We start from the raw sequence: 25801 nt of genomic DNA, 5'->3' as shown, positions 1-25801 counted from the left end.
TACTTTTTAAAAAATGTTCTGGGTGGGTTTTTGAGGGTAGATTTGGGCTGGGGGGCATGTTTCTATGTTGCTTTGTTTTTTGGTGATTTTTTTTTGGCAGTCCCAGTGTGGGACTTGCTCTGTTTATATATTTTTATTTTATTTTAATTTTGGTATTTAAAAATTAAGTGCGTCTTAACGTCCAGTGCGTCTTATGGAGCGAAAAATACGGGTATTCCATACTTCATGTTTCTGTATCTTCACTGTACAATGTCCAACTGGCCATTAGAGGGAACCAGAGAGAGTATTTTCCCTGTATTTTTTTGGTGCACTGCAAAGGGGAAAACAAGTATTTTAGTACTGTAATGCACAGTGCAATGAGCTATTTTTGCCAACAGAGCAACAATAAGCATGATATGGCCGTCACAAAGTAATAAACTAATTATTTTTAAAATAACATTCCAAGAGCTGACAGAATAGTAGGGGACAAAATTTAAAGAGTCACCAGTAGCCTGTGAAGTGTCTGGTTTTAAATGACTCAGTCAGTTGAAGAGGTTTGCAGCCAAAGGCTGATGACTGCAAACAGAGTATTTTTACCCATGAAGAGATCAAATGCTTATCATCCAACTCTTTCTCTCAGCTTTAAATGCCTGCATCTGTTATTCAGCCCATTCCTGACCTCTGCCCAGTGAACAGGTTTTAGGAGGAAGATTAACTGCTCAAAAACACATACATACACAGAGAGATAATACTGTGTGACATTTAGGGGCTTTTAATGAGGAAGAGCATAATTACAGCACACAAAGTTCAATAACATGGGGTACATGCTCACATTTGCCATCTATTCTGATAATTTATTTCAGCTCATGTGAAGCTTTCCAAAGAGACAACCATCTCAGACAAGCAAATTAAAAATAGGCGACTGGCTTTGTTTTATAAAGAGAGACTGTCTGGAGATGATGGAAAAGCTGGATCCTATAAATACCTCATAAATTTAGATCTCTCATCTCCACTGTGAGTCATGGCATTAAAGATGACTAGATGATCAATAGTCTATTGCCTGCAAGTTCAAATCCAATACCAGTTTCAGTTGTTGGATGATTAATTAATTTTTTTTCTGCCTGATGCTGTTTTGGCTTGGTCTCAACTGCCTGGTTTCTTCAGGTCGCAAAACTTTAGTGGCATGCATTATTTTAGCATCTGTGTGCAATCGAGGTCATGGCCTCTTTGGGAATCATATGAATCTTGACAGGTAACAACCCAAAACTCAACATCTGCCTGCACTTGCTGATCACTTCTGGTGGAGCTTCAGCTTAATCATTTTGATGGTCTTCTCTGGATCGGCTGAAAGTCTGATGAAGAAATAACATAGCCTGTGGTGCTACAAGCTCTGCCCAGTTAAATGAGTGATTCTCACAATTGGTGCTGCAAATAAAAGAGAAGTTGCCTACCTGTAACTCTGATTCTTCAAGTGAATTCATCTGTGAATTCACACTAATGGGTTTAGTCTGCACTTGCGCAGAGGTCTCCGGAATTTTCTAAAGTTTCTATGCTATGCTTGTGAAGGACCGCCCCCCTAGCCCACGAGGTCTGCCCGTCCCCTCTTGTGTACCTCGGTTCCAAGGTATGCCCGCTGCTGCATCAAGAGATACAGGAGTGACAGACAGAGGGGAGGACAGGAGGGAAGTATGAATTCACAGAGGACCACTTGAAGAATCAGAGTTACAGGTAGGTAACTTCTCTTTCTTCTTCGTGGTCTCTATGAATGCACACTAATGGGTGATTGGCCAGCTTACCTTAAAAGGTGGAGGGCCATCACTACAGAAGTGAAGAAGACCCAAGTCTAGCAGAGGTGTCATCATCTCTGGCTCAATTGTTCAGGACACATGTCCTCATCTGTGGTTTCAACCTCTATATGAGCCGTTGTCATATTTGGTTCAAGGCCTTAGTTTGTGATCTGGGGTAATCACTGCGGTAGAAGCTGTGTCCAATACCAAGTAGACCTTAGTCCTGAATGTCAAAGAGTTGTGTGACATGATAGAATGTCAAGGGAGAACAGTGCATAATCCATTAGAAGAATGAGTCCTGTCTTATCATGGATTGGGTCCATGAAGTATGTGCTTTCTAGCGTGAACTCGACAGTTAGCAGTTAGTTGTAGTATTACTTTGTATTTAGAAGGGTATTTCACTGTGTTAATTAGAGACATAGGTAAAGCATAGCATAGTGGAGTGTCCAGTTGTTGCTGTTATTTATTTTATTTTTGGTGAAAATGTAGAAGCAAGGGAGTTGTCCACGAGCCGGTTGTCGTTATGAAAGTCTACATTTGAAGATTGGAATGAAAGTGGCGAATTGAGGAGGAATGTATTCTTCCTACATATCGGTAAGTAAAGGAAGAAGTACTATGCATCAAGATTCAAGCTATGCTGTGGTGGTAGTAGACCGAGATCTTAAGTGTCTTAATTGTCTTGGTGACATGAGTCGTGAAACTGTCATGCTGCAGCAAACGACCATCTGCGGTGTGTCTTGTCGTTGTAATGGGAATTGCAGGATAATGAAATATTGGTTGCCATTGAAGCTATTGATTAATTGAGGAAGTGGGAAAGCAACTGTGCAGTGAGCAGTCATTGCTTAATCTCGGATGAAGACTTCTATGATGACAAGGTAGGCGTCGTAGAGGAGTGAAGAAAAACATATATGTGTGTATAAAGTAGTCAAGATGAATACTCCTGCTCTTTATATTATTATTGTTATTTTTTTAAAAAAAATTAGGTAGTTATGGATGAAAGGTAAGTAAAGTGCAACTGTAGATTGAAGCAGGAGATGGTTGATTACTAGGAATTAACTGTGGTGTTGTTTACTTTCAGAATATCTGGAGGATCGATTTGAATGTGGTTTTGGAGATGCTTGGTGAGACTGAGGTGGAGAGTATTGTTGGTAGGAATATCTGTTCTTGTAGGAATACGCTTTGAATTGTTGGTAATTGTAAGGAGGACGCCATTATGGTCTTTGGAATGTATCATATAATCACTGGTAATTAAATGATTTGGCTCTTTTCTTCAATTTTTGCAAATTCTCCATTATCTTGTCTGTTGTTTTTTTTAATCAAAAAGGCCCGAGCCATCAAAGGGTAAGTCCTCTATTCTTGCTTTGTTATCTTCTGGGATATGGGTTGATCTTAGCCATGCATATCTACTCAGTGCCACTGCAGAGACTAGCTGTTGAGAAGAAGCTTCAATGATGTGTCTAGCTGTGAATCTCTCTTGGCAAGCGGGGGCCATTGCTTCTTGGTGACAAACCAGGCCTCTTGCTTTATATTCACCTGTGGCAGATTGTATAGACGGGATTGTCTTATTCCACAAATGGCGGTGGTACGCTCCCATGGCTGCGATATAATTTGCAGCTCTGAGGATGAAGGAAGCTAGAGAATAAATTGTATGACTTGCAATTTCTGCCTTCTTTGTTACTTGGTGTGGAGGTGGATTCGTTACGCATCTTGTTTTGAGTGGCATTCACAATTACTGAATTTGAAGGTGGATGCTTGAAAAGTACCGGTAGTATCATCGCCACGTGTCCTGTAAAGGTTGTCTACCCTCTTGGACATCTGTGAAGCTGAGGATGGTTTAGACCACATCTGCTCAGTGAGCTGAAGCAAAGATGGAATAAAACTCATGCTGGGAGGTAAAGTTTGGTCCTCGTTAATGACCTCAAACACCTTGTCAGACTGAACTTGTGAAGGTTGTTGAATGTCAAGCTCCATAACTTTGGTTATTCTGAGGACCAACTGTGAGTAGGAGAAACAATCTTCCAAAGGAGAAGGTGGATCATTAGTGATGGTATCATCTCCTGGAGTGGGCAGGTTAGGCAGTGGTTTTAAATCTATGCCTGATTGGGAAGAGCGAGGCGACGTAGAGTGTGAAGACGAGGCTGAAGAGCATGGAAAAGGTTAGGTAATGTGATGTGGCTTAATTGTAGCTACTTCAGTCTGTATCGCAGAGGTGTGATCCCTGGTATGCCCTTTACATGGGGCTTTGGTACCAGTGTCCGACACTCTTAGGACTGTATTGGTTTCCATAGCTTGTGATGATTGCTAAGATTTCGTATGCTGGGCTAGTACTGTGGGGGGTCTTTGGTACAGTGTGTGTTAGCTGAGGACATTCTGTCCTTTGTTGCTTTGACTTCTGTTTCGGTACCGAGGCCAGCGAGATGGATTGCTCGTCTGTTCATGAGCGGTATTGAGAGGTATCATGGTACCGTGATTGGTATCTCGGTGATCCGGATGACTCAGTATAATCAGAGTCTCTATGGTATTGGTAACGATGCCTCCGTCCCGGGTAAACTTCGAGCTTGGCAGAATAACTCCGATATGCTCAGTAACGAGAGCTTCTATAGGCGGGGTTGTGATGATACGAAGGCTTGTAAAGCCTGACCCTCTTAGTTAGCCTATGTACAGTATTCCATACTGCTCTCTAGACACAAAGGACCCAGATGGGGTATCGGGTCTCACGTGGGATCATCTCCGCGACGTGTGGTGGTCTTTCCTCGACCTTTTGGTGGGAGGAGAAACGTTGGGTGCCTGTTCAGAGTGGTCGGATCCAGCCAGTAACACTGATTGTACCATCAATAATGGACAGGAGTGTTGGAACTGAGAAAGTGGTGCAGCCTCCGTTGTATCGACCTGTGGAGAGATGGCCAGAATGGGTTATTCCAATTGGCCAGATGGTGGTATCACGATGTCTTCCGAGGACATGATAGTCACCATAGCAAGTTCTTGTAGGGATGTCTGGTCTGCTTTCTTTCATTTTTTTTTTTGACTCGGGGCTTTTTGAAACTGAGGGTGCTTTAGGTAATTTTAAGATTTTGATTTTCTAGTTGTTTTGGACTTAGCATCAGCAGAAAAACTTAGAGGAATTGTTAACTGGATGGTGGGATCTTGTCTATGAGGTGAGGCCATAGTTTGAGGCTCAAGGGATTTTTTTTCCCAAAGAAAGGATTTTAGTCTCTGTTGCCTCAGTTTCAAAGCTTGATTTGTAAAATTTTTACAAAACTGACAAGATGCAGTTTGATGGGCTTTCCCTAAGCAAAAGAGGCAGATATTATGGCCATCAGAAAGGCGAATTCTATTTTCACACGAAGTGCACTTTTTGAAGGTGGGAAGGGTTGCCATAAATGGCGGGAAGGAGAAAAAAGGGGGGAAGGAGTCCAAATATTACTTATCTAATTGTTGAGAAGATTGAAGAATGAAAATCGGTCCTAATATTCCTTTTTAGAAAAAATAGAAGAATGCAGCAGCTTGATAGAGAGAGACCTCATGCAGCGGCGGCAAAAAAGAACTGAGGTACATCAGAGGGTGGGCGGGCGGACCTTGTGAGCTAGGGGGGCGGTCCTTCACGAACGTAGCATAGAAGCTTTAGATAATTCTGGAGACCTCTGCACAGGCGCAGATTAAACCCATTAATCTGCATTCACAGAGACCATGAAGAAGAAACTGATATTATGTGCAAGAAATATATTTAATTCATAATTTAAAATTTTACATTTCCTGTAAGTTTTCTAATTGTGTCAGTCTTATCTCTATTTGTCCTGTGCCTTTTTCTTGGGTCTTCCTGGACTTTTTCATCTCCCTTGAATTCTCAGTTTAATTTTAGTCTCATATTACTCTGCAGCTGGAGATTAGGGTTATGGTGCTTTTCACTGAAGTGCCCGTCTGCCATGACAGCATTCTAGTTGGATATTTTCAATTAACACTCAAAACTAGTTTTTTTTTTTAAAAAAAAAGTAGGTCCATCTGAGACTTCCCAGCAGGAAAATCTTTTTTCAAAAAAGAAGAAGAAGAAGAAGAAGAGGAGGAGGAGGAGGAGGAGGAGGAGGTTTTGTTTGGATGCAAATCCCAGTAAACTGTGCACTCCTCTAGAAACAATAATGTTAATCATCAAACTGCTGAGCTGGAAGGGACCTGATGGATCATCCAGTCCCATCCCCGTCAAGGAGGCCCAGTGGAAATTGAACCCCCAACTATACCAAAACCTCTGAGCTATCTAGCATTTCAAGTTGCAAAAAGAGTCCTTAATTTCTGTCTCAAAGAGTCTTTAATTTCTTTTAAACCATAACTTGTTTAATGTTAAATAATCTAGATGTGAGCATGCTAGCTAATCTATTGGCTGCCTCAGTTCTTCTGTCTGATGGATAAACTTAAATGGTTTTGTTGTTGTTGTTGTTTTGGTGTAAATGGAAAACCAAACTGATACTCTCCCAAATGAGAATAGTTACACTTTACCTATCAAATACAGGCATTTCATTTTCACTTAATAAGAATAGACCTCTATCCTCCTCAATAATCTAATAGCAAACTATGCATTACGCTGGCTGTACAGTACTAAGATTTGCTTTTAATTCTACAGGTATGGAGTGCTTTGGAAGAGAGGGAGGTCATCATGGGCTGAGAAGCTTATTTATTTATTTTCCTAGTTGCAACCTCTGAAAGACAAGAGATTACCTGCACAGGATAAGCAACAGAAGAAGAAAACAACACTTCCACAGTTCTGGAAAACATGAAAGACTGGGTAGAATTTGAGTTGGTCATAATAAAGGTGTTTCCTGCCTGTGGAATATGGACTTTGGCCAGTTTCCCAGTCATAGTCGAAGAGCCATCACAGAAGTGTCCCCCTCCAGGCAGGGCCCCCACTGCATGACCAATCATAAGACCACCATCAACACAGAGGAGACATCACACCAGAGCCTGCTGGAGAAGGAGGTTACTTACACAATCACCTTTCTGCAACTGCACAACAGGGCTGGATACTGGTCCTTGTTTGGCTCTAATGGAACAACATGGCAAGCTTCATTTTGAGATACACTTTAGGAAATGCCACCTTTTTGCCACTTAGGGCAGGATCTATCGCCAGGCAACAAAGAGTTTCTACTACTTCAACAGGGACCGTGCTCAGTGTTCTACCCCTCTCCAACCACTAGTTAATATTCGCCATTTGGCCTCAATTGGTTATGACTTTTCTACCTAGTGTTTCGTCTAAAATGAAACATCAGGGGCGTTTGCATCAAGAGACTCTGCGATCAAGTTGCATAAATTCTCCTCAGCCTGCTGCCTCATTAGACATTAACATTAAAGAGTTAAGCTTCCAAAATGTGATACTTTCACATTAAACAGCAGCAATCACTGCATCTGGAGAGTAACACTATAAAAACATGGTAATTTTAACACATTACTTTTAAAATGTTATCTCCTTAAAGTCAGGTTTATCCCTCTCATTTAACAGGAAAATGGTAATTTTAATATTTACATATTAAATTAACACATTACTCCAAGAGCCACTCAGTTTCATAGGGCTAGAATTACTTACTTACTTACTTGCTTGCTTGCTTGCTTGCTTTTATTCCACTTTTCTCCTTAAAAGGACCCAAGGCTGCTTACATCTTTAAAAGTAATGAATTCATAAAGATAAATTCTATCTGGTGATATCCAGCTTTAACTGCTTTTAACATTCAAGCAATGATTAATTTTATTTGTTTATTTAAATTATTTCTATTCTGCCTTTCTCCTTATAAAGGATAAATAATATTACACAGAAGATATGATAACCCTCCATACAGTAATAGGGACAGATGTTACTTTTAAAATCTATATTTTCTTAAAGTTGGAAGACATCCTTTCTGTTCAATGTGAAAATAAGGATTTCAATGTTGAGATGCTAAATCTAACATGTTACCTCCAAGCTCTGTTTGGGATATATCATGTTCTTATTTTCCATCACAAACTCCCCAGAATTAATCCTATTTCCCATAAAACAATTCCTCTTTTTGCAGAGCAATATAATTTGTATACTGTGAGTCTGCACACATTGCTTTACAGACAAAAATGCAACCCTTCTCAGTAAAAAGAGCACAGGAAAACCAATTATTTCTGGCTGTGCAGACTTCTGAATACGTGGTCCCTGTGACAATCCCAAAGTTATCACCCTCCCTCCTTGTCACGCTGCGTAGTTTTCACACAGCGGTGCAGAATGGTGGAAATTGGAAAGGCTACTTGCAGTCAGCCAGCAGAGGGCACCAGAGAGGAAGGAGACGAATGTATTGCATGTAGGTGCAAGAAGAACTAATTTCTCTAAATCTTATGGGTTTCAAGCGGCTCTTCACAGACTCCGAGAACTCATCACAGGCGGCAGATTTTCAGATCTCTCACTTTTGTCAGCTAGGTACCAAAATTACAAAGAGCCATGTTTTTTCTCTGAATGTTCTTGTTAGCCCCACCAGGGGGGAAAAGGGGAATATGGGGGGAAACAGTAGCTAACTAAGTATGAAAGTTGTCTGTTTTAAGCTTATGCAGAGCACTGTTGTTCTACACAGAGGCATAAAGAATGATAAAAGAGCCACGTTTCCCTCATGAGGCCCTTGTGCTCACAGCAATATCTGCTGCTTACACAGACCCACTTTGAATATATGCACATAAGGATGATTTCCATTTGTTATCCCGTGTGGAGAATTACATAAGCAGCAGATATTGGCATGCGCGCACACACCCCTGTTAATTACTCATCTCAGTGAAAATAGCTGCTACCATTTAGCATGTTCTAGTTAAAAAAAAGGAGTACATAATTTCTCCAGCACACTTAACTGCTTTTCATACAACCATGCAACTTTTTGTAGTATGCTTTCAACCCTCTTTTTGCTGGATATGTGTTTTAAGTAGGTAAAGGTAAAGGTTCCCCTTGACATTTTTAGTCCAGTCATGTCCGACTCTAGGGGGGGGTGCTCATCCCCGTTTCCAAGCCATAGAGCCAGCGTTTGTCCAAAGACAGTTTCCGTTGTCATGTGGCCAGCGTGACTAGGGAACGCCGTTTTACCTTCCTACCGAGGTGGTACCTATTTATCTACTCGCATTTACATGCTTTCGAACTGCTAGGTTGGCAAGGAGCTGGGACAAGGCAACGGGAGCTTACTCTGTTGTGTGGATTCGATCTTACGACTGCTGGTCTTCAGACCCTGCAGCACACACAAAGGCTTCTGCAGTTTAGCCCGCAGCGCCACCACATCCCTGGTGTTCGTATACTTACGGTATATGAATATCCCCGCACAGGTGGCATTAACAAGGGTCCAGCCCCATGAGGCTGGACGGTCCACTCACTGATCCACCGTGGACACGGATGGCGCGATTCTACCAATGGCTCCACAGATCATGATCTGCTCGCCACTCCTGGCAGGAGGCGGGAGGACAAGCCTCGCTGCAAGGTGGAACAGTGGTGAGCGGATCATGCGCTGCACAGCTATTGGTAGAATTGCAGCATCCATGGAGGATCAGTGAGTGGACCTTGTTAACACCACCTGTGCTGGGATATTCATATATATATGAATACCCTCATCTCTAGTTTTAAGCTTGTGGCTGACTGAGGGTGCATCTACATGGGCAGTTTGAATCTCAGCATATCCTCTGTTTCAGTTTGCAGTTAGTGATCACACAGGGGCCACGGACTGATTCAAAGCCAGTATCCATGGACAAATATGATGAGACCCTCATTTCAGTCCACAGCCCTCCCCTCCATCCCACCCTCTGCAGATCTTTTATGGCTGGCTGTCAAGCTGCTTGGTTTTTAAAAGGGTTGCACATGGTTAGGGAAAAGGCAGCAGCTTTACAAAGTTCTTCATAATGTACACAGAGACACACATACTGTAGAAACACATACAATATACTGTAGTCTTCAGTATTTCATCAGGGTGGTTTCTATTTCATAGCTAAAAAAAAATCTGCATGGAGGTGATCTAGCATTAAGCAAGTGCATCACTGAATCAACACAATGATTGATCACTAGACTCATTTATTTTTTAAAAAATGGGGGAGGGTGTTTCTGCAGTCTCTAAACTTCATGCCCCAACTGCTTACATCACACCACCACCTATAGACATGCCGCTTATCCTTTTGCAGAAGGGAACAGATGATCCCATAGAGAAAAATCTGAATTGTTTCAGCTTGAAAAAAAAATAGAAGAGGCAGGAGGGGAAAACCTCCATGCTAGGAGCAAAAAGGCCAGGCTGATTCAAATGGGTCTTTTTCAATAAAGTTGTTTTTGCAGCCTGATTATGTGGAGACCTGAAGGCTACCACCTGTCTGCTAGGCTCTTCCTGGTTTATAAAAGCTACCGGAGAGGGACTTGCTTAATGGTTATGTGGAGAATGCCTCCTTGCAACAGGGTAGGATCCCAGCATGCTTAAAGGACAAAGTAGTAGGACTGTTATTGAAAAAAACCCTCCTTGGACCCCACAGTATTGGGTAAGTACTGCCAGTCTCTAGTATCCTATTCTTGGGCAAGATGCTGGGGCAGGTTGTAGCTTCTCAATTTCAGGGGTTCCCTAGTGGAGCTCTGCCTGATTATTGGTGCCCTGGAATCAGCATTCCATAAGCCAACTCAAAGAATAGGGGTACCCCAAACAAACATTAACTATGAAATTGGACCTTGGATCAGCACCAAATTTGGCATAGATACAGCAGAAGGTCTAGTCTTGCTCTGCACCAAACTTTTCACCCTGAGGGCCACACTGGATACTTTTAAGATCTTGGAGGGCCAAAGGAACAGGAACTTGCGTACACGCGTATGCACACAGGCATGTACCCCCGGCACCTGGAAACATGCACTCCCCTCACACACATGCATGTGCATACACATGCATGCACCCACCCCACACAGATCCCCCCCTCGCCACATGCACAGGGTTAATGGAACGGGCCAGATAAAAAGGCAAGGTGGCCCACAGTCCGTAATTTGAAGACCTCTGCTGTAGACCATCCTGACTGCTGCCTTGGCATCCTTTTTCCTGCTGGCAGTGCAGGCACGATATTGTGCAGCAATACTGGGCCATTTCCTGGCTTTTTGAATCATACATACAGAAGCACAATACACCACATTCATAAACCAATTTTTTTTTTTTGGAAGAACTGAATTAACACCTGCAGCAGCCAATCTCATCACCCCTTCACCCTCTCCCAGCATTAACAACCAATCAAAAAAATTGTTTGCTGCTTTTTCATGACATTCAAGATCAGCTACCAGAGGCAGTCATCTTAAGTCTGCCTCGTGACAGAGTCAGCCCTGTGCAAATGAGCAACATTTAACTCCTAATCTTTCCTCCTTTGGAAGTTCTGAATCAAAGCATGTCTGTTGTTCCTCCTGTAAAACTGCCACAATCCATCACTCACCACAATAAAATAATAGATTTCAGGAGTCTGACAAGAACCTGAATGACCCAGCTGAATAAAAATATTAGGAGTTATTTTAGAATTTTATTAAATCATTATATAATTATATTTGAATGATTTTCAGAAATTTGTTGATTTTTGGAAATGATTTTTTTAACAGTGCATACCCTTACTATAGCATATATTTATATCAGGGGTGGGCAATTAATTTCTATAGGGGGCCACATGAAAAATCTGAACTGTGTTCGGGGGCCGAATCAACCTTACTTAAAAATGAAATGAAAGGTGGGTAGTAATAGGCCCCCATTGGGTGAGGGCCTGCGGTGAACGAACTACAAGGCTGACATAGTTAACTCCCTAAACTTATTAGGGAGTTAACTATGTGAGCCTTGTAATTCGTCCACTGCAAGGGGGGGAGAGAAAAAAACCAACACTGAGCCAACTCACCTGTCCTCCATCCCACCCCCCACCCCCACCCCCACGGCCTTCCTCTCCGCCTTCTATCCCGCTCAGGCGACGTGATGCATCACGTCACCTGCGCAAGTATTGCTTCTAGCCTCTAGAGCCGCAGGCTCCACAGCCTGCGGCTCAAGAGTAAGTCAAGTCATGAGATCCCAGCATTGGATCTCGCGAGTTTTGCTTACTGCCGTGCTGGGTGACCGAAGCCGGAGCTCCGGCTCACTCAGCGGTGACAGGTGGGCTGGACAGGAGCGGCTTGTGGGCCGTATGTGGCCCGCGGGCCGCACTTTGCCCACGTCTGATTTATATAAAGGAATAAAATCATGTATGCTGCCTTTCACTCATTGAAGTAGAGACAGGATGCATATGTAAACATTAAATAAATAAATAAATGATGAGATGTTATCAGTCATTTATCACATTTCACCAAAATTAATGAACTTCTGTGTATGCCACTGTAGCAAATATAACCAGATGGTTGAAAGAATGCTGCCTGTACTGATGACAGATTCTCTCACAATGGAGAGATGCAAAGAAACTTAGAACGGCTAAGCCACTCTTCTTAATGCTTATTTGACACAATAAACCTACCTAACAACGCCCAAATGGTGATGCCCAGCTACCCTATTATTCTCCCCTTGGATTTCCCAGAGATTTTTAAGGAGGGAAAAACAACCTTATTATGTAAGAAAGGCTTTCATGTAACAGTACATGTTCTTATAAAAGATTGCTCTGCAATGTGACCACAAGCTGCCGATTTCTAATCAAGGAATTTCCCAATAAATTAAAATAGCTTCCACACAGGATATACTGTTAATTTTTTTTTTCAGGTAACAGACTGCCCGTCTCAATACTGGGCTTCCAAAATGTATGGGATGGGTTAATATTACCAGCACTTTGCTGCACTGCTTTCAGAACTCTCACCTAATCTTGTATATTTCAAGTGCAGCTGAATTAGGCCCAGTACCATGTTGTCAGAGGAGTCAACTCCATTAATCTATCATTTTCTTTTTTGACATTCCAAGGTAAATGTGCAGGGGAAGATCCAGATCAAGCCAGCGAGGGCGTGGGCTGTTTTGCTAAATTAAATGGGAAACATGTGGGGCTATGGCTATATCTTCCAACAGAGAGGTTCTCTCACCCCATTTCGCTATGGTACAGTGAAGTGGCCAAATCTAGTTATTGGGAACGCGTGAGCCCATCCCTGTCCACACAAAGTGAGCCTACTTTCCTCCACTGACTAAAAGAAACATTTTCCCCCTATCACACACAAAGCAGGCTGCTAAATGTATGAATGCAATTGCACACTCTACCACAAGGGTGTCATAAAATATTTTTCAAATGCTAGCATATGCAAGGTGTTTGATTTTTAACCTAGCTTTCCTTGTGTAATTTTTCACCAAAGACCTTACAACCATCTTTGTGTTGCTTTTGTAGCTTACTTTGGTCCTATCGCAAGGGAATAACTAAGGAAGGTGGGTTGCCATACCTTATCCTTAAACAGTATGGCAAACCATAGGAGTTAATAAAAAGTAGGTTGGGGGTGGGGGGAAGGTGGTGGATTCCATGGAATAAGATGCAAGTTCAGAAACCAACTCCACAAGCTTTTGATCCAGCATTTTTAAAACTGGAATTTTATTCAGGTTTTACTTCTGCACAAAGTGTATTCACAAACTGCCACCAGAAGTCATACATATCTAAAAGATTTCTTTTCAGCACTTCACCAATATAATTTACATGCAAGTAAATAAGGCATAGTAGAAAAATTAAGATTAAATGATGTCTAAAAGAGTTTCTTTTAAACTCACATGTTGCCAGCCTTTCCCAGGAAGTACAGGCCAGAACTTCATTTAAAGTGCCAGATTTATGTATAAACTATGAAAATACTACATAAAAACTTAAGACCTGCCATGAGGCAATATATCGCTTCTACAACTTTTTCTATAGACCAGACTAAACGGCATGAAAACCTGCAGTTTCCTACAAGTACCCAATATTATTTGCTTTGTTGTAGAGAAACTACTGGAAGTCTATCATCAGAGGCAGAAACATGCTACTGAAAGCATTAATATTTCAGAAGATTTGAGCAGCTGGCGTTTCTCATAAAATGCTTCTGTGACAGAGCTGGAAACCGTTTCTCCCACTTTCAGCTACACAAGCTCTCCTAAAGCACCATGACTCTTTGTAAGAACCAGAATGTTGAGGATTATCGAGCAAACTACTAGCTATATCTCAAGGCAGCAGAAAACAGCCCTGCTTTGTTTAAAAGTCTGCATCTAAAGTGAAAGAGTTGTCGTTGGGCTTGGACATCACTCCCATCCGCTGATACTCTCCCACACGCTTTTCAAAGAAGTTAGTTTTGCCCTCCAGTGAGATATTCTCCATGAAGTCAAATGGATTCTCAGCTTTGAATATCTGAAAGAAATGAAGTTGGCAGCTTACTTTTTAAAAATTATTATCCAAGATAGATATGACCAATCAAAATCAGTACTTGCTATATTTGTGCCAAAATGCTTACATCAGCATAACCCAACCTGATGGGTGCTGTAGTCGAAGGGATTTGCAAAGCAGGAGGCTGAAGAAAACAGATTTAAATTTACCTGCAATCTCATTCTCCTTTTGATCGTGTTTGCTCCTCTACTGACATTCCTTTATCTTGTGTATCTATTATAATATCTGTATTGAATGTCCCCCACCTCAGTTCCAGCCCACTGATTTCTGTAGACTAAAACTGCCCACTCTCGACTTCTTTTTCCTTATTTCCTCTTTGAATCCTATCTCTAAAACAAGCTACGGAGGGCTTGTCTCTTCAATACTTTGCAGACTGGAGCATGACCTTTATTATAATCCACCAGTCTGGGTAAGCCAAAGATGTTTTGCTGCTTAGGCTAAGGATGAGACCCCCACAAATTGAAGGCAGCTGAGTCATATTTCTGCGTTAATCATAGTATGATGTAGGCCTGTGCAGGAGACAGGCTACCCCCCACCTGCTGCCCAAGGAAGCCCCAAGTATACCGCCAGGGCCTTTGACACCGTAGGATAGTTGGCCTATGTTTTGTGCACCACCATCCGGACAATACTGGGATTCTAGCAGAAAGCCCCAACAATCTCCTGACTAAACGGGCATTTAGCGTGAAAATACAACTCAGGAGAAGATTTCAGTGGGGCTGAGGGTTTCCAACCACCGAAGGATTGCACATCTGGGAGGGCCGTGGCCAGAGAGCAGAATTTAATGTTTTGCTTAATTTCCCCCTCAGATTAAAATATAATAGTTTTACAGTGCAAAGACTGCTATAGGGGGGTTTCCAAAAATGAGTTTAACTTTAATAAGCTCCCTTGAACCTTCTAGTTGTCAGTAAAAATAATAGTAATAACTCAAAACACAGCAGATTTGTTCCCCACACCCCTAGGGCAGAACTTTAAAAATGTTCTTAAAATTATAATTTTAGTGAGGTGTAGGGAGTGCAAAAACAAATCTGCTAGGGAGCACATGTGCAATGCCACATGCAGCATATAATACTGTTGATCTGCCAAGTGTTTGTGTTTTTAAAAGCAAGAATTAGAATCATTTAATACTTCCACATCTTGACTGTCAGGACCTAAATTTTACTGATTGTAAATTTAACATGGGGCAGAAATGCAGATAGGAGACAATGCAGGCCATACAAAACAGTCAGCTATAGTTATTAGCACAAATTTAGGAACTCATTGTCCGTTAGTCACAGGTTGATAATATAGTATGCAGGAAAAGGGGGCATCATCTGATAATAGTTATTTAATAAGAATGTAGGGCTAGAATAACATTGTAGTGCATGTTTTCCTGTTGGCAGAATAGTAACTAAAACAAATAGGCTGTACCATTGCATTAAGGCTTTGTTTGATCATGCGTTCCCACTAACAAGATAAAAAGCAATTGCTTAAATGTGAATAAACAGGCTTAAACATAAACAAATTGCACTACATTCCTTAGAGCCAAATGACACAGAACTCACCTTGTTAAAACCTAGTTCCAGGATCAGTCTGTCTGCTACGAATTCGATATACTGCTTCATTAAAGTGCAATTCATGCCAATTAGGTTTACAGGCAGTGCTTCCGTCAAGAATTCCTGCATTTAAGTGAACAAAGTACCTTAGTATGCAAATATGGCACCATCCAGACAATTTAACACCAGGCTAAGCTTCTCAAAACTTTCAGGCAGGCCCTTTTCACCACCACCAGAAAGCACAGCCAATTACCTGCTCTATTCTGACCGCATTTGTGATGATCTCTCTCACTCTTTCTTCCGACGGTTTGTGTACCAAATGCTTGAACATCAGACAAGCAAAATCACAGTGCAAACCCTGAGGGAAAAAATAATGAGAAGAAACTTTAGAGAAGAGCTGGTACAAAGCTCTACCTCACAATCACCAGCAGGCCTGTGGAAAAAAACCTAAAAGGGGAAACAGATTCAGTGAAAGATTGCTGCGTAGGTTTCAGGTAAATGCTTGTAACCCGTTAAACTTAGCTCTCCACCATTAACAATAAAACAAATTTAAGTCATTTTCATTCTCACAGAGTGGCAGTGACCAAGCATTTCCTCATGGAGCAGAACTTTTTGGTGGAATCAGTCTCCACAGAACAGCATTACATTCATATCAAGCATTTCTGTTTTTTCTGCCTCCCCCCCCCCCCCGCGGTGCCCAACCTTCCCTGCGAGCCAACCATCTTCAGAAAAATACACAGGCTGGAATAGGTAGGAGAGAAACAGTGTGTCTTTATCCGGTTTAAGCAAAAATACCTGGATGCAATCCTTAGGAACTGAACATTTACCTCATCTCTGCTGATCAGTTCATTGGAAAAAGTAAGCCCAGGCATTAACCCTCGCTTCTTCAGCCAAAAGATAGATGCAAAAGAACCAGAAAAGAATATTCCTTCCACAGCTGCGAAGGCGACTACTCGTTCTCCTGTTGAGGAAAAAGTCCACGGGTGAGTTCCTGGGTGATTTGATCAAGACCACGTCAGAAGCAGACAAAGAGGAATAGAAGAGATTACTCATGACACTCACCATAAGCAGCTTGCTTGTCCCCTATCCAGCGCATGGCCCAGTCAGCCTTTTTTTTAACGCAAGGTAGGGTTTCGATGGCATTGAACAGAAATTCCCTAAAATACAGTAACACAGGTTACAGTTATCTAGAATAAAGGAGGCACTGACACCTTTTTAACAACAACATGTCAAGGTATGTTGAGCTGACAGACAGATATTTCAGGAAGCAGCATAATGTACCATATGGCTAGAGAAAGAAGCTCAAGGAATCTATGAAGATGAAGTGCAAAGTTCAGATGGTTCTGTACCAAGGGCTGACAATTTCACTCAAGCTGGAGACCAAATTCCAAGTTGGCTGGCAACCCCAGCACTGAACACCCATCACACAAAAAATTCTGCCAGGCAAAAAAATAAAAATAAATCTACCAATAGCATGATCCATCACCAAAAACCAGGAAACTTTGGGTATGCAGATATTTTTGACCTGCAGCTTTCCTCAACTCTAGACAGCATAACCAAAGAAGATGGAGCACAGGATTTGCATGTGGACCAAACATAGCCATCCCTCAAGGCAGTTTTCTGCAACCCCTTTAAAACTTCAAAGATTTAAAACATGCACCAAAAGTGGTGGCACAATCGGCTGCTTCCGTAGCACATCCCTGTTTCTTTAATGTTTATTCCAATATATTGGACCTTGTTGAGTGCTCACTCTTTGCTTTCACCTTTTGCTGTTGCTGTTTTTAACTTTATTTGTATACTTTAACAGGTTTAATAGATCGAATAAGTCTTTGTTTGGACTGAGCTAGTCCCGTTGAAAAACAGGCACTCCCTTTTGAAATACTAAGTATACAAACATCCCACCTTTGTCTTTAAAAATATGGACTAGGGTCTTAAAACAATGCAGTAATCTCAGAAAACTTAAAATGCTACTAACCTCTCTTTGGGGTCTTTGATATATGTATCAATAAGTAAACTGTACATTTCTGAATGGATGTTTTCCATGGCGATCTGGAAACCATAGAAACAGCGAGCTTCTGTCACCTGCACTTCTTGGCTAAACCGCTCCACCTAGAGGACAAAGAATGGTATTTAAGTCAAAAGCATCTCTTCCGTTTTTAGACAATTTCCTCTTTCTTTTTGGGATTAATTTCTTTCTTTGCAGCTACCTTCTGTCATAGGAGGAGATGCACATGCACACTGATCCCTATATTTGGCAAAACTGTTAAAAGATGTTCAGCGCCAACGAAACAAAACAGCAGTATAACTTGCAGCTAGCTTTTTGTGCAGGACAGTGGTGAAGCAAGGAACTGTTGTAGGCATCCTTCAGTCTCGAGAGATTATGGTAACGTGCTCTGAATAGAGGACTTGGAGCAGCATGTAGTGTGGCTGAGAAGGTCAGTATGAGAGTGTCAATCCCTTCCACACTGCAGACAAATATTATCTGTCCCCTGTCCAGCTCCCTGATTTTGCTGGTTTCAGGACTGCCTCTTTGCCTCGACCTGCTGAACAAGGGTCTCTTCAAAATGGGAGAGGCCATGCTGTACCGCCTGCCTTCAGGCTGAAGGCTCAGATGTCAAGGTTTCCCATCTGTTGAGGTCCATTCCTAAGACCTTCAGATCCCGCTTGCAGATGTCCTTGTATTGCAGCTGTGGTCTCCCTCTGGGGCGATTTCCCTGCACTAATTCTCCATACAGGAGTTTTTGGAATCTGAACCTCAGCCATTCTCATGACATGCCCAAGCCAATGTAGACATCAAAGCAAGGAACTACTATCCTTCATAAACCCCTTTACAGTGGAATATTTGAAAAGGAAAAAAAAAAAACCCCACACTTTGAACACAGAAAGCAAGATATCATTTCCAGCTTCAGCCAAATGCAAGGAAAGGGCGACATGCCCATAATCACATTCCACTTACAAGTTAAGGTGGAAACAAGATTGGTGGCCATCTCACTCCTTCCTTTGTGCAAGCTGGAAGCAAGCCAAGAAATTTTCATTTCTCTAGTTTCCCTCATGGGCCTAAACAAGGAAATTCACTAGCTTTCAAACAAGAGAGGATTATAAAGTCATGGTTTAAAGTTGGCTTAATAAACTGGCTTGTTCCTGACCATTTCTCTTCATTGATTTTAATATTCAAATCATGTTCCCTTATCTCCCGCAACCCCATTGATGATCCTTGATCTACCTCAATCCGCAACAAATAAATTTGCTATTTGTTTCAGCTAGAAAGATTTTCAAAGGGAGTGAGGCACCTTGTGGCCTGTTTCACAGTGTTGGCCTGTCTAATAAAATTACTTATTTGATACCAGGTTAGCCATGATATGCCCCACTCTTTGAAATGGTCCCTCCAAAAAAATCCTAGAAAGAGGTTATTAGGTTAACGGAGTTGTATACCTATCAAGACCAATCTTTCAAAAATTCTGGGAATTAAATACTTCATCACTTGTGAAAGACATGGATGACAATATATTGGTATTAAAGGGGAGATATCCGATAGGAACTTCTTTCTTTTATTCCACAATTGCATTGCAGGATATAGAGTACTATGAACATTTTGGAGCTGATGTTTCAATCAAGTCCTTTTTCACATAAAAGTATTTTCCTAGCACAAATGTACTCAGTAATCCCATTTCTATTTGAAGTCAAGGGGTTTGGTCCAATCCTATGTCTAGCTGCATCGTATTTGTACAAAATTCCCATATACTGTATAAAGGCATATCTATTACAGCCAGGGAGAATGCATAGAAAATGCCCCAAAAATTGTATCTGACCCCACTTCAGCTCTCATGTATTAACCCTGCAATGTCACCAATGTGTTGGAGAGGCTTCCAGTGTAAGGGATCCTTTCAACACCTTTGGTGGTATCACAAAAAGGTAGGCCAATTTTGGGAAGAAGTGTTTAATGAAATAAATAAAATTACAAACCAGTCGATTATTAAATCTCCAGAATTAGCACTTCTTACTCTTTCTGGGGGAAAATGAATCCATTTCACACAAAACCTTAATACGTTATCTTTTGACTGCAGCAAGACAGACCATAGTGAAAGGGTGGAAAAACATGCAGAGTATCAATTGCAGCATGGCACTCAAAAGAGTATGGCAGGTAGCACTGCAAGAAAAATTAATCACCAAATTGCAAATAGTTAAAGGAATAAAACACTTTTGACTCTTTTGCAACTGACTAACATCCTTTTATTGTTTATATGAATGGAATGGATAACAAGGCAGTGGTCCCCAGGGGAAGGCAAGGCACCCCTCACGCTCATACACGGACGGGTGTGTGCTCGCGCGCATGCGCAAAGGAGTGGGGGCCACTTGCTGGCCCACTTGTGCGCATGCATGAAGGGGTTGTGGGGGGGAGTGTGTGCACAGGGGATATATGTCTGTCCCCAACCCCAGGCCGCAGACGGGGGGTTGGGGACCCCTGTAACATGGGACTCCCTGATGTATACAGAAATTATTGGTTACTGTAATATACTTGGAAGATATTTATAATTTTCCATGAAAATATTTATAAGAATTTTGACATGACTTTGCCATAGGAATGGGAGGGATGAAGAGCATAAAATGTAATGTATGCATGAATGTATATAATAAAATTCATTTATAATACTAATATTAAATAATAATCTGGCTCGTTGAGAACCAATTAACCATAGAATGCCAGTTTGGACACACACCGCAAAACTGCAGTGAACTGAAGATTTCCTGGTTTTCTTCCCATCTCATGAGAAGGAACAATCCAGCTGTGTACTGGACTATCGATTAAACTTTATAATTGGCTTATCAAACTGCCATTGCAGCCTGTCCCGATGTATTTAGTGAAAATTAGTGAGAACATTAAAGCCCATTGTTGAAACAGCTTCGATATACTGTATAGTTATTGGGCTAAGTGAACAAAACAGGAACAAGCAGTAGTTGCTCAAATCTAATGGCAAGAAAAAAATATCAGGCTATATATTCCCACTTGTGGCGCAGTGGTTAAACTGCTGTACTGCAACTACAACTGCTCACAACCTGGGGTTCAATCCTAGGTAGGCGGCTCAAGGTTGACTCAGCCTTCGATCCTTCTGAGGTCAGTAAAATGAGTACCCAGCTCGCGGGGGGGGGGGGGGGAGCTATGTAGCCTACATAATTAACATAAACCACCCAGAGAGTGCTTGAAGCACAATGGGGCAGTATACAGTATAAGCAGCACGCTTTGCTTTGCTTTTACTTGCCAGGAACTGCAAGAAATGCTCCTTATTTCCAACAAATCAAAATTCCACCTTAAGGAGATGGCTCAGTGAGTAGGTGCCACTTGGCAATTAAAAATATTGGTGGGAAGATTTAATTCAGCCACTATTATTATTCTGCATCTTTCTTTAAGGAAATAAAGTTTATTGGCATTTGCAAAACCCATAAAGTATTCTTCAAATGAAATTGGCAAGGCTGCCATCAGGCTCCTGGGAGATAGAAACAGCAGCAAATAAAGCTGGCAGCCAGTGGAAGATATGTGCTGATCAAATACACCAAGTAGCAGCAGAGTATATGAAACAAGTTAATTTATACCAGGAATGTCTTCTTTGCACTACAGTACATTACTGAAAGTTATGAGAAGTTTCTAAATTACATTCTCTTACAGAGTTGAAGCTGTCATTAATAACTGATGCCCAAGGGTTTGTGCGAGTTTCTCTGGTTTCATGCTTTTGTGATCCTTGGCAACCAGAAAAAGGTTCCTTTCTCATCAACTTTAAGCATACATACTAGTCAAAATAAAACCTTATCTTGGTGTTTCATGTTTTTCACCTATGAATGAGAAAGGCTTGTTGTGGTAAAAGAAAGAAGTGCTACAATCATGTTATGGGCTGATTCGCACACAATGTTTGCTGTGTGCAGGGGTCAAAGCGGATGGTTACTGCTGCCAAAACAATTGCGTCTAGGGCTCACGGAGTGTCATTGAAAACCGACTGCCATACTAAAAGGGGCTTGCACGTTGATTGTTTGGTGACCAAACTCCTAGTTTTAAATATGATTGAAATCAGATGGAACCGTATGTTAACTTGTTGTCCGCTAACACAACCCCTAAGAAAAAGCCAACACAAAGGACTATGCAACAGGACAACACACAAGAGAGGTGTTTATGTTGTGAAGGGACTCAAAGGCTGTTCTTCAAACTCACCAAGTTCTCATTGACAATGCCATCACTTGCAGCAAAGAACGCTAAGACGTGTGAAATGAAGTACTTCTCTTCAGGCTTTAAGGATTCCCAGTGCTGGAGATCTTTGGATAAATCCACCTTAAATACATAAAACAGCCAGTAAGTAAACAGGAGTGGGAAAATCTGAAATAAATCTTGATAACTACACTGTACACTGAAGGCTTGCATCAACCTTGAGGACAGAAAAAGAATACAAGAATCTGACCTCTTCAGCTGTCCAAAAGGACGCCTCTGCTTTCTTATACATTTGCCAGATATCATGGTACTGAATGGGAAAGATGACAAAGCGGTGGGGATTCTCCCGAAGCAGAGGTTCCTCTTGTACATTACTCCAGGGAAGCGGTGTCACTTCTTTAGGTGCATCCTACAGAACAAAATATGAAACAAATGCAAAATCAATAGATAACTCTGCTCCCAGAAAACCTGCCTATACTATGCTCTAAAATGGCATTACCTAAAATGTGGAAATGAGGAACAGTACCAAAGTAAGTCAACTTGAGTTTTAAGTACACACCATTGTCTACAGACCAGGCAAAGGAAATGAATGTTGATAATACCACCCAGGTTCATGTATACACTAGTTTTGTCTGATTTTCAAAGCTAAGCAAGGTGAGGCCTAGTTAGGACTTGAATGGGAGACCACAATTATTGTCACAAAGTTGCAAAAGAGTCCTACCTGAAACCTTGGAGTTGCTGCCTAACAGAGTTGACAAAACTGGCCTAGAAAGGCCAGTGGTCTGACATGGTACAGGGCAGCTTCCTATCTTTCTAAAAATGTTCAGAGGACAAAGTGAGGGGGGAGTGCTTACAGCCAGTGCTAGCAAAAACTGGGTAAAACCATAAAGATGTCTGAAGCGGATAGGTGATAAGACACATAAAAAGGAAGATGTGGGAACAGGATGTCAACTACATTACAAAGAATGGCTATGATCACATCTGACACTACACTGTAGTGTTAACAGCATGAGTCATTTGAATACAGTACCTCCCACCCCTTACATGCATCAGGGATTACCTCAACAGTTTAGCATAATTTTTGAAACACCTAATCCTAGCATGAGATTGAAACCACAGATTTTTATGGAAAACTGGTAAATTTAAGCTTTGGCGAGTTTAAGATGATAACTTTATAATTTGCCTTCTTATTTAAATTCACCCACATTTTTACTGAAGCCTGTTTTTAATTGGAACTTCATTTCAAACCTGATTCTCTAAAGCTGGAACAAAACTCAGGTCCCTCTCAGTTGCAAGAGAAAGAGTGCAGGCAGGACACTTAGATCAGTGACATGGTTTCATGTTAGGTGCAACAAAGCCCATTTTGTAAGGCACTAATTTAAGGCCAGGAATGGAAAAATACTGTTTGGAAGAGTCCAAAGTTCTGAAACTGTGTTTAAGACACACACACACACACCAAAGACAGCAGCAGACAAGAGACTGCTGTCAGACTGGAACAATTTCTGGCAGACTTATCTGAGTTGTACCTGGGGAAAATCAGACCCTTAAATTTATGTGAAGAACCCGGTTTATAAGGGCGTCTCACTCCTTCAGGATCTCTGCCTTCCCCGTGTAGATTGCAATGAAACGAAGAAAGCAAAGCGGTCCGCACGGCCACGCTCCTGCCCCCCGTTTACCGTGGGTGGTTTCCAAACCAGGCTTAGGGAGCGTGGCAGGCCTGGTGACTGGAAAACACAACCGGGCAGGAGATGCCACTTGGAAAGGGAAAGAGATATCCTTGCTGCCTGTTTTGAGAGGCCATCTGCGTTTGCCTCTGGCCCAAGGAAGGGTTGCCTCCTGGGGAGCCATTTCCATCCCAGGCGGCCTCTTAGGGAACAAAGGGCAAAGTTAGGAACCAGTGCGCCTGAGCTTCTTTAACTGTCTGTCCCTCTCCTCGCCCCACACCTGTCCCCCTTATACCCTACCTACAGGTTTAAAGGGAGGGCCTTCCCCGAGTCCCCAGGAGCCGATGGGGCCACCCTTTCCATGCATCATGCAAGATTAAAAACAGCCACCGCCCTCCGCGCTGGGGAGCAAAGGAAAAAAAACCCTGAAGGACATCCTTTCCAGCTCCAAGGAACAAGGGGCCTAAGAGGGAGGGGAGCTTCTTTTTTTTTTTACGCCTCCGTCCCGACCAAACGTCAACACACCTGGATTTAGCTGGATGGTGGGGGGAGGGGAGGTGTAAAAAAAATGCAGCGGGGTCTCCAGAGGCCAGGCAGCCCCTCCCGCCCTTTTTTTTGGGGGGGGGGTTCCTCTTTCTTGGCCTAAGCGAGGCCTCTACTTGGCGCCCGAACCAGCGGGGCCGGGAGGTCGCGTCCCAACCCCCCTCCAGGCTCCCGATCTTCCCTCTTCGGGGACCACAACCACCACCACCACCACCCCGGGGCTCCCGATCTCGCTCCTCTGCCGGCTGATCCCCGCTTCTTCTTCTTCCTCCTCCCCCCGGGGGGCGGCCTTACCGGCTGGGCGAAGGGCTCCTGGAAGATCTTCCGCGCCGTTTTGGAGGCCAGGATCCGGGTGGCCTGGAGCGGCGGGGGCTGCGGGGATAAAGAGGAAGGAAGGTCGACGAAGGTCGAGAAAGAGGCCCGCGAAGCCGGACGGGCGGGCGGCCACAGGGGGGAGCGCGGGCTTGGGAGGGCCCGGAAGCGGCCTGGCGGGAAAGGGAGGGGGAAAGGCCGGCCGGCCGCGAAGGGAGGCCTCCCCCCCCTGGGCTTGGGCGGCAGCCGAAAGGGGCAGGGCTCCTCCCCAGCTGGAGCGCGAACCATAGGGGGGGCCTGAGACTCAGCACCATCACCACCCGCCATCATCCTCACCCTCATCCTCCTCGCAGCCAACCCCGACCTAGTGCCGTTTAGGGTTGTGAAGCCGCCGCCTCCACACACACACACACCCCGAGAGGTCTTTGGGGGACCCAAGAAAGGTCTTCGCCGTCCAAGGGCATAACTTTCGCGGGAGGGGGGAGAGAAAGAGGGACTGAAAGGGTCCCCCTCGGAGCCCCCGCTCAGGAGAACTGGCGGGCAAAGAAACCCCCGCTCCCATTCTCCCTCCCTCCCCTCCCCCGGCCGGACTCCGCGGGAAGCTAACCCCTTGAAGAGCCTGGGAGACGTCCTCCTTGGAGGGGTGGGGGCGCCCAGAGTCCCCCCCCCCGCCGGCCGGGCCCTGGGGATTCTGGGCGGGAAATAGCTGCGCCCCCTCCCGCCTTGCCCAAGGCTCCTGCCCAGCGGCAGACCCTCCTGCCCTGCCCGCTCACCGTGTTCTCCTTGTCGCTCAAGGCCAAGTTCTTCAGGGGCGACAGGCGGGCCTTCAACGACAGCTGCTGCTGCTGCTGCTCATCGCGAACGGAGAGGGGGTTGCGCGCAGACAGCATTGCTCCGGAGACTAAGGAGGGGAGCGAGCAAGCGAGCGAGCACGGAGAGTCCTGTTGAAACTTCTGAGAAGGCAAAGAGATCGAAGAGTCTCGTTCCGACTTTATATGCGTTTCGAACTTGGCGCCAGAACGCCCAGCTGTCCAATCGCGACTCAGCGCTGGCCGAGCGGCCTGTCAGAAACCGCGGGAAACTATGGCAACGTCCCGCCCACTCGGCGCATCGATTGGCCCAGCGTCCAAGAAACAAAAGGTTGCCGAACGCGGGAATGGGGGGGAATGACCTCCTTCCTTTCTATTGGCTGCCTCGGCCGCGCCCTTTTAAAGGTGCTCAACCGGGTTGCTCGCTGCACCGTCAATCATCCTGCTGCGTTTCTAATTGGTCAGAAGATGGCGGATGGGAATGTTCACATTGCTTTCCATCCCCTCCCTCTTTCCTTCCTCCCTTTCTTTTCTTTTGCAGACATGTCTTCATGGTGCTTTTGCGCGGGTTGTTTCCAGGCAGAGCTGCGGCCGGGAAACAATGCAGTGGGGTTACTCTCGAGTAAATGCTTTTAGACCATTGGTATAATGCTTTTAG

At 43.4% G+C, this 25801-nt stretch overlaps 1 protein-coding gene and 1 long non-coding RNA gene across 2 annotated transcripts; one reads left to right on the top strand and one right to left on the bottom strand.

Moving 5' to 3' along the window:
* Positions 1 to 466: 466 nt before the first annotated feature.
* Positions 467 to 10419, top strand: LOC144587423 (uncharacterized). The gene is made up of 2 exons (XR_013542584.1): positions 467 to 5315; positions 6379 to 10419. It is a non-coding gene; the product is annotated as an uncharacterized LOC144587423 (long non-coding RNA).
* Positions 10420 to 13244: 2825 nt separating this feature from the next.
* On the bottom strand, positions 13245 to 25337 carry RRM2 (ribonucleotide reductase regulatory subunit M2). Its single transcript, XM_020796627.3, has 10 exons — positions 25108 to 25337; positions 24317 to 24394; positions 22066 to 22224; positions 21822 to 21938; positions 17598 to 17731; positions 16685 to 16779; positions 16450 to 16583; positions 15876 to 15980; positions 15632 to 15745; positions 13245 to 14054 (listed from the first exon to the last, which is right to left on the bottom strand). Exons 1-10 carry the CDS (start codon positions 25222 to 25224, stop codon positions 13902 to 13904), a joined length of 1206 nt encoding a protein of 401 aa, XP_020652286.3. The 5' UTR covers positions 25225 to 25337; the 3' UTR covers positions 13245 to 13901.
* Between the last annotated feature and the right edge of the window lie 464 nt (positions 25338 to 25801).

Source organism: Pogona vitticeps, chromosome 1, assembly GCF_051106095.1.
Source record: "Pogona vitticeps strain Pit_001003342236 chromosome 1, PviZW2.1, whole genome shotgun sequence".
NCBI classification, from domain to species: domain Eukaryota; kingdom Metazoa; phylum Chordata; class Lepidosauria; order Squamata; family Agamidae; genus Pogona; species Pogona vitticeps.
Note: the sequence above shows the minus strand (reverse complement) of the source record. Positions and strands in the feature narration are given on the sequence as shown.

Coding starts and splice junctions, on each gene's coding strand:
- RRM2 (XM_020796627.3), bottom strand. CDS start 25,224: ATGCTGTCTGCGCGCAACCCCCTCTCCGTTCGCGATGAGCAGCAGCAG. Junction 16,780..17,597: donor ATCAAAGACCCCAAAGAGAG/GTTAGTAGCATT, acceptor ACTGTATTTTAG/GGAATTTCTGTTCAATGCCA. Junction 15,746..15,875: donor ATGCGGTCAGAATAGAGCAG/GTAATTGGCTGT, acceptor ACTTAAATGCAG/GAATTCTTGACGGAAGCACT.